The following is an 8,069-nucleotide window of genomic DNA, read 5'->3' as shown; positions in this document are numbered from 1 at the left end:
GTAGTAATAAATGCAATCGGAGCCTTTATCATTATGTATAGAACACCATCTCATTTCCATTCCAGAGACAGAAAAAAAACGGAAGAAAAACCCTGCGAATATTGATGCCATGACTTTAGGAAGAATGAAAATACCATGTGCCATGCCGCCTTCTTTACCTAGTCAATACACAGCACCAAAAAAAACAACTTGGAATATCACACCAGCACCCCCACTTATTTTCGTACTGGTTTAGGGACTAGGACCATCTTTTTTTTCTATTATGGTACAAGTGTCCCTTCTAGCGTCCCTTTTAGACGAATCGGAACTTCCGAGTATCGTCGCCGCTGTCGTCAGACTTGTCCGTTGCCGCTGAACCAGCCGCGTCCGCCGTCTTTGTCATTGATGCTAGACCGGGTCCTGAGTACCCCGGCATGCCCGTACCTGTTTGTGTATGGTTCCTAGTGTCGTTGTGATCTTGGCCAGCCGGCTGCGCAATCGGGATCGGAAGGCCGCTCAGAGCGCTATTCAAAGTAGATCCGATCTGCTTACCCGCTACAGCTGGTCCGACAATCAGGCCGACAAAGACAACAAGCAAGGTAAAGTACAAAATAGCGTAACGAATGACACGTCTCCTCCTGAGTTTCGATTGCTTCATTGAGTAGATAGGCGGTCGAATTTGACGACTAGATACAACATTAGCTTAGAATAAAATAGAAGATAGTAAACAACATACCTAGGCCGAAGCCAGAAAAGCATCATGGAATGTAACATATCAATCTTCGGGATCAAGATGACAGGGAACATCAAAAATAGAATGAAGTGACCAAGAACGAAATCGGCGGCGAACATGCTTAATTCCGTAATCTTGCAGAGGAATTCACGTGCCGGCTGGGAAACCGAGTGCCAGCCCATAGAGTACCATTTGCCCGTCCAGAACGCAATGTTGGACTGGTCCGTCTTGAATTCACGAGTAAGCGCAAATGTGATAATGAGCTTCAAGATAAATCGCTGAATGGCTGCGACAGTGATCATTCCTAGGAGCGTCCTTGTGAAATCGAAACCCTCAAGGAAGAACATGACTTCAAAAAACACGAGGAGAAAGATGGCAGCCAAAGCATGAGATATAGCAGCTAACACGCTACCAAATCTCTTGCAGCACATGCTCAGTAGTGGTCCCATACAGCAAGCCATACCGAACATAGCACCGAGTACACCGGCATTAACACCAATAGGGGCAACAGCAACAATCGCGACACGGAAGAGCGATGCAGTAGGGTCAACTTTGTCCTGATGAGCATGGACACCGGTCTGTGCGTTAATGAAAAGGTATGGTATGCCTGTTAATGCGACGAGAACGAGGGGAGCAAAGATCTCGCCGAAGAAGACATTGCTCATTGCAGCACGAGGAACGTCAGCTGATAATTTACCGGACGGAGTACCCAGGACCTTGCGCTTGTAACCAGTCATTCTTGTACGAGAAAGACGGCAGAAAGAAATCCACGAGGACGAGTGGCTGAGAGAGTTACCACGAGACAGCCAGCGAAGATAGTCACGGTAGTCGATGAAGAAGTCGTTCCACGAAAACTGGTGAGGGTTGTAAAGGAAGGGCGAGATAACCAGTGCAATGAGCGAGATCCAGAAATATACCAGTGCCGCCTGCCAAACCGTCAAGGTTGCAAACAGTAACATCAGAACCAAACGCGCACCGAAGTAGATAGAGGGGGCGGCGAAACGCGAATAGAGGACACCGAAGGGGATACGAGCAGTGGCGAAACCACGACCAGTTCCGATATATCGAGCACCACCAAAAGATAAATCTTGTGTTACAGCATTGGCGTAGATCTGACAGACGAACACTTCGAAGAAGGGTGAGAGAGAGCAGAACTGCTTGGCCAGACGAGTTGCAGCGCGTAGAATACCACGTTCTGTAAACTCTTGGACAACCAAAGGTATGAAGTTCAGGAAGAACACGACGAAGATAGAAATGACGCAGCGGTAAATCCAGTCCATGAGGGCATCTGTGTTCTGACATCCTGTGGGGAACAAGGGATCCGTAATAGGGACATTCCGGTTGTACTCACAAGCGTTTGTCTCGTGTCGAAGCGCGCCAATGTTGATTAGGACGATCATGAACATCTCCAAAGACAACATGATGAAGATATTGTTCAAGTGGAAACCGGCGTGGGCATAGTAGAAAGACAGGAAACGGTCCAGAGGGAGCTGAGTACCGAGATAGTAGTATTCGCGAGAGAGTAGTTGTTCACCCATACCAGTACCGATCTTTGTGGTGAAGTTAAGAATGGAACCGAAACCCAAATCACGACCCTTACCACATTGGTAGTACTCGCAGTGCTTGATACGACCACCGCGAAGCATTGCATTCATACCAGCGTAGATATCCTCGTTCAGATGAAGACCTTTCTGAGCTTTGGAGACACCACCACGCGTGCACATGAAGATACCGTTGAGGAAATCGGGATGACCGTAATGAAGTTTGCCACCGATCTGAGACAAGGTTCTCGCAAAGAGCGTACCGAATGTTTGTTCCTTACCGGCGGCAATATCGCCGAGAATACCAATATTCTCCGAGAAAATGTACTCACGAGCACCGAGAATGGCGACAGGAGCTACAGACTCGGTCTTGACACCAGGTGTGTAGGGCGAGATATTGTCAGACTTCATTTCCTCAAATTCAGCTAATACGGAACGGATCTTCAGGCATTCTTCCAGATAGTTGTCCTGATTGGCATCAATAAGCTGAATATATTCTCCACGGTAGAAAATGATCGAGTGGTTCTGATTGTCGGATTTGCCGTCACCTAGCACAGGGTTACCAGAGAGCTGAATGCGGAACTTAGGCCGTCGCATGCCATTCTCCATGATTTCAGAGTGTCCATCAACAAGGGCAGAGTAGATTCGCGGCTCTTCACCTTCAACCGCTGGAGGCTCTTCATCGAGATAAGCAATTTGTAGATCAGGGTAGGCTCGGAGTAAGAATTCGGCGTTCTCCATCTCCTCTTTCTTGAATTTGGCGTAACGCTGCATCGAGACACAGATTTTAAACTTTCGTCGAGCCATTCTTTCTAACTCGCGCTCCAGCTTCTCCGAGTTACCGCCAAACATTTGAACAACTTCTGGATTCTCAACACGGTATAACAATTTGATAGCACGGCTGTAATTCATGAAACCTGAAATAGTACGGTAGAGCGTTTGCGAACGAAGAGATGCCCAGATTCGTGTTCGTAGAGTGTATTCAGGAGCGGAAGACTTGAAACCGATACAATAAAATGGCAGATCATCGATCTTGCTCTTCGCGGTATCCTTCTCTCCCTTTTCATCGTCTCCGTTAAATTGGGATGTCTCGTCGGCAAGAATCTTCGTATCTTTGACAAAGCAATCCCATTCGTGAGGGTGAAGTTGCTTAAGATATTCAAGCTGTGTAACACGGGAGTACGGCTCATCTTCACGGATGATTTCACGGAGGGTCAAGAGAATCTTTTCACCGTAATGAGGAATCAAAACAGTGAAGGTAGGCATATTGTCCACAGGCACAGGTTCCGGAATTGGCATAGAAAGCGACTGGGCGAAGAAAGAGATACGACGCTCTGCCTCACTGTAGGTGGGAAAAAATTCCGTCTTAAACGAATGATCTTCCTGGGATACGAAGAATGTTGGTGCACGTAGAGTACGTTTGCCCTCTTGCTCGGAAGGAACTTGGTGGTAGAGTAGCTTTTGGACGTGGTCAATGGCGAGCAGATGTTCTCGGTACATGGAGATGACAATGGCATTCCAGATCTGCGAGATTAGAACCTTCGGCTTGTACTTGATCTCCATATCTGTAGTAGCCAGAATCTTGGAGTAGACTCGCTTGGGAAGCCGCGAGAACACATTTCTCCAAGGAGTCAAGATAGAAGATCCCAAATAGAACGATCTCGCAATAGAGATGACCGCGTTCAACAAAACGTACCACATGTAAGTATCAAGGAAGAAGAGAATCAAATCGGTGATAATCATCAGAACCATTACTACTATTGGCTGATATTTGCATAGTATTGGCCCGAGGGTGTAGTCTCCCACGCAACTCGAAACATCCATGATTTGAAGATAACGAATCGGGTCGCGAAGAGATAGAGTCAAGTAGATGTAGGATTCTCCGAACTTGATACCGAAAACAGCCCCCAGAGAAAGTATGATAGTGCTCTGTCGTTGCCCTTGAGATGCGGCCAGCTAGCAGTAAACGTCTGGCTTGCAACGTACTGGCGAGAGTTTCTCGTGAGATAACTACCGAAAAGACCACCAAGAGGCATAATGGCGAAGAATAAAAAGGTGATAAGCGCGATGAAGAACTGGACTATACCCAGAATCAGAAGAAGCTTGCGTTTCCTGTTGATCTACCCAACCAAAGATATAAACGCTAGGACCAATATTGATGACGAATACCAAGAGTAGGAATAGAAGCTTCTTGGTAAGATGCTGAGCACCTGCCCATCGTCGCGGGACGTACGCCCATTCGGCACAAGTAGCAATGATCTGGATTAAGGTTGCAACAGCACCACCAGCACCAGCAACAGACCATTGCGCCGAGGCCGGAGGTTGCTGGTTGACTTGCTGTTCATATACCTGACCAACCAAAAGAGTCGGGACGTTTTTGGCAGTGTAAAACCAGAACAAGTTAAATGTATGATCCAAATACGATTGAAGTTAACAATCGTGTGGAACCAAGAACGCGTCTCCTTGTAGGTCTTGAAGAAGCATTTCTTCCAGTTGACCTCCTTTAGCTTCACATAACGTTCTGCCGGAGGGACGTCGACTAATTTGCTCTTGTCCTCGAGAACAATACGCTCAATACCTTCGGGATACCAGAAAAGCTGGTTGCAATCATCGTAACCGATAATCTGGTGGTGGTCACGCTCGCGACGAACGTAGACTCCATCGGAGATCTCGTAGCCTTGATCTCTGCAGTACTGATATAGTGGTGTGATTACGTTATTCAAATAGGTACCCTCTTCGACGGGTTCGACGAGATTTTGGCAGGCGGGCGAATTGAGGTAGTCATCTGCACATTTGAAAATAAAGCAGAGACACTCGGCCATAAAACGCACTTGGTTTGCCTCACCCCAACAAAGCAGAAATAGAGCGATCTGGCGGACTCGGTCATGCTGAGACATGCGGTTCATACGGGTCTTCCACCTGTATTCGGCTGCTTCCAAACTGTCATCGCCTTCTAAGTCCTCGAGAGCCTGTTCTTCATTCGGATCGCCGGCCTTGCCTTTGGACTTCTTCTTTTTGGACTTCTTGCCCATATTGGCAAATCCAACAGCATCATCCAGATCCAAGTGAGCAGCGAAATACCACTTCCGATAATTGGCGTTCTCACCACCAATATAGTCTGCGTGGAGAGATAGAAGGGCTTGGTTGGGCGTCATTCGAGATGCCCTCGAGTCGAGCAGAACCATAAGGTGATCATACATATTCCGCATACTGTCGCGCTGGAATCCGAATTTGTTGGTAAGATCAAGAAAAATATCTTCAACTTCTTCTTTAGATAAAGGGATCTGCGCGTCAGACGTCCAGGCAGGATACGGCTCCCGGGATCTTTGAGTGCCGGGAACATTACCATAGTCCATTCCATAGTTGGGCGTGGAGGCACCAGATGAGCGATTGCCACCATAGGAAACTTGAGAAGATGGGGGCCGGTATCCTCTGCCTTGCTCGTAGCCGCTGTACCGCTCGTCGCCACGACCATAGTAGTCCATCTCTGCGGCACGAGCCATATCTGACCTCATGGTAAAGTCGCTAAAGGTCTCGGAATCTTCCTCAGAATCGCCGCGTCGTCCCCCATTGCCATTCTGACCACCTTGACCATAGTTATCATAGTATCCGCCATGGCCATCGTCGTAGTACTCTCCTTGGTAATTATCATGGTTATCGTAGTAACCGCCCTCTGCGGCATAAGGATTATTGGCGTCGGCGTTATAGTAACCACTATGAACTGTCAGCAATCGTCTCTGGTTATAGATGGTATGCCATAGATACTCACGATTCGTCGTAGTAGCCATCATTCCCGTTTCCATTTCCATGGTGGTGGCTGCTGCTGCTGCTGCGGCTGTCCCCCGTGGGCATCATAGCCATTGTCATAGTAGTGACCATTCTGGTCGTCTTGGTAGTACGAATCGTGGTTTTGACCATATCCGTCGTCGTAGTCGTGACGGCCACCGCCGCCACCTCCTTGGTAGCCCGACATCGTGGGAAATCAAGACTATGCGAAAGATGCGGTCTGAAGCACTAGGATATTAGCACCATGAAAAGTAGTTGCAGATACTTTCCACAAATTTTATCTAATAATTCCTGCTGGTTTTACTTACAAATTAAGGACTCATCAGGGATGTTCTAAATGTAGCGGTAGAGGCTCGAATAATGGCAAGCGATTGTGGATTGTGGAGATTAAAATTATTAATTTGATATATCGAGTCAATGTGGCCGGCCACAAGCAGGAGTTGTCTTTGTGACGAATTTGATAGCGAGTAGTGACTGCGATTATTTGTTGACTCGCGAGGAAAGACAGATGTGTTTACTGCGATATGCCCCTGACGCGGGATGGCGCAGGTGTCAAACTTGAAAGTGCAAAAGTGAATGTTGACTTCCAAGGTTCCTGGCTACGCGGTAGGTCTGCACTAATAGTAGTACAAACTAGTGGAATGATTAGCGCGATAAGCCCCTGACGAATGCCTTAAGATAAACCGAGGCGTGACCAAAGTCGCGTTTGATTGGCGAATCCGACAAATTCCACCTCACAATTTATCTCCCTTCGCTGAGTGGTCGGGTGATTTTCGATTTACTTGCAACTCGTGCGCCGAGTTGACTTTGATAAAACGATTGACAGTTTTGACGAGAGTAATATACTAGCGGTGTTCCTTAAAGTTTCCGTTTCTCGCGGGCCGTTTAAACGAGCGTGCGTTGAATCAACGGACGGCGGGAGCGGAAGACAAAAAAGAAGGAATGACCAAATAGTACCTGACAGTAACGAAAGGACGCTGCTCCCTCTAGGTTCTATGCGTAAAGCGGAATCTCTATTCTCTTTCCTATTCCTGTATATCCTCACGCTGTCCCCCTGACGTTTTCTACGCAGAGTTATAACGACAAGATAATACAAAAGATTGAAATGAGGAAGAAAGAGAGTATGAGAAGATAAGAATTCGAAGTCGAAGGATGAAAGCGAGTGTAAAACAAGTTTTGTCAAGGGCAAAAGGGGGAAAGGACATGGAACTTGGGATCGAGAATCAAGAAAAATGTCAGAAAGGAGAAAATAGCCAGGGGATCGGGCAAAGCTTAGCCCAGCCCACTCAGCGGTACCCGTGCTTAAGTGCTTAGTATCGCCCCTTAGCCAGGGTATGCAACAGTACAATAGAGAGGTTAGGTACGTACACTTAATTACAGATGTTCGGGCAATGGAGGTGTGTATGGTACATAGGTACCTAGTCTATGGTACATAATACACAGTGTTAATGGGTTAGGGCTGCTGGGCACAAGGTAACGTATTACACTAGAATAGTTATTCTTCGCCCACCGGGTGCATCCGGTAGCCAAACCTTTATCAGCTTGCCAGCGTTACCAGCGCGCTTCACGAGAAGTTCTTGGTCAACTATTCCTGTCACAGTGCATATTCTAGACCAGATCGAGATTGAAACGGGGCATTTTTCTACCCGCAATGGAAAGATGAGTGGAGGTTGGGATTGGACGTGGCTGTGTATGGAGTCACTACCTGGAGGCGAGGGTGTGGAGCAGGTAAATGCAGTCGAGTTTCCTTCTAAAGCAAAGTATCGTGCTATTGATTAAATTGATAGGTTAGGTTGTAATCTGTTAGAGAAGAACGTGGGAAGGTAAAAGCCTGGTGGAGTTGATAGTTGCCAAAACAAGCTGTCCTTGATTCATCATTAGCAGGATTTAGCCCCTTATTGGTGAACTAAGCCAGCCATAACGGGGGGGTGTTATGTAGGAGTGGGCATGTTCCGACCTGTACCTGGTGCTAAAGAGGTAACAGGATACAGTGTTAAGGAAACTGTAACCTACAAGTACCTGTAGGTCCA

The 8,069-nt window shown here is 47.3% G+C and overlaps 1 protein-coding gene across 1 annotated transcript; it reads right to left on the bottom strand.

Annotated features, from left to right (window-relative positions):
- Positions 1-292: 292 nt before the first annotated feature.
- Positions 293-7,558, bottom strand: GL218_04985 (1,3-beta-glucan synthase component FKS1; the record flags this gene model as incomplete). Its single annotated transcript, XM_033581617.1, has 5 exons — positions 293-665; positions 716-4,193; positions 4,676-5,967; positions 6,023-6,267; positions 7,550-7,558. The coding sequence occupies 5 exons, from the start codon at positions 7,556-7,558 to the stop codon at positions 293-295; spliced, it is 5,397 nt and encodes a 1,798-aa protein (XP_033435648.1).
- Positions 7,559-8,069: the final 511 nt, after the last annotated feature.

This window comes from Daldinia childiae (genome assembly GCF_008694065.1).
Source record: "Daldinia childiae strain JS-1345 chromosome Unknown Scaffold4, whole genome shotgun sequence".
Lineage (NCBI taxonomy): Eukaryota > Fungi > Ascomycota > Sordariomycetes > Xylariales > Hypoxylaceae > Daldinia > Daldinia childiae.
The sequence above is the reverse complement of the archived record's forward strand: the minus strand, read 5'-3'. Positions and strand labels throughout refer to the sequence as shown.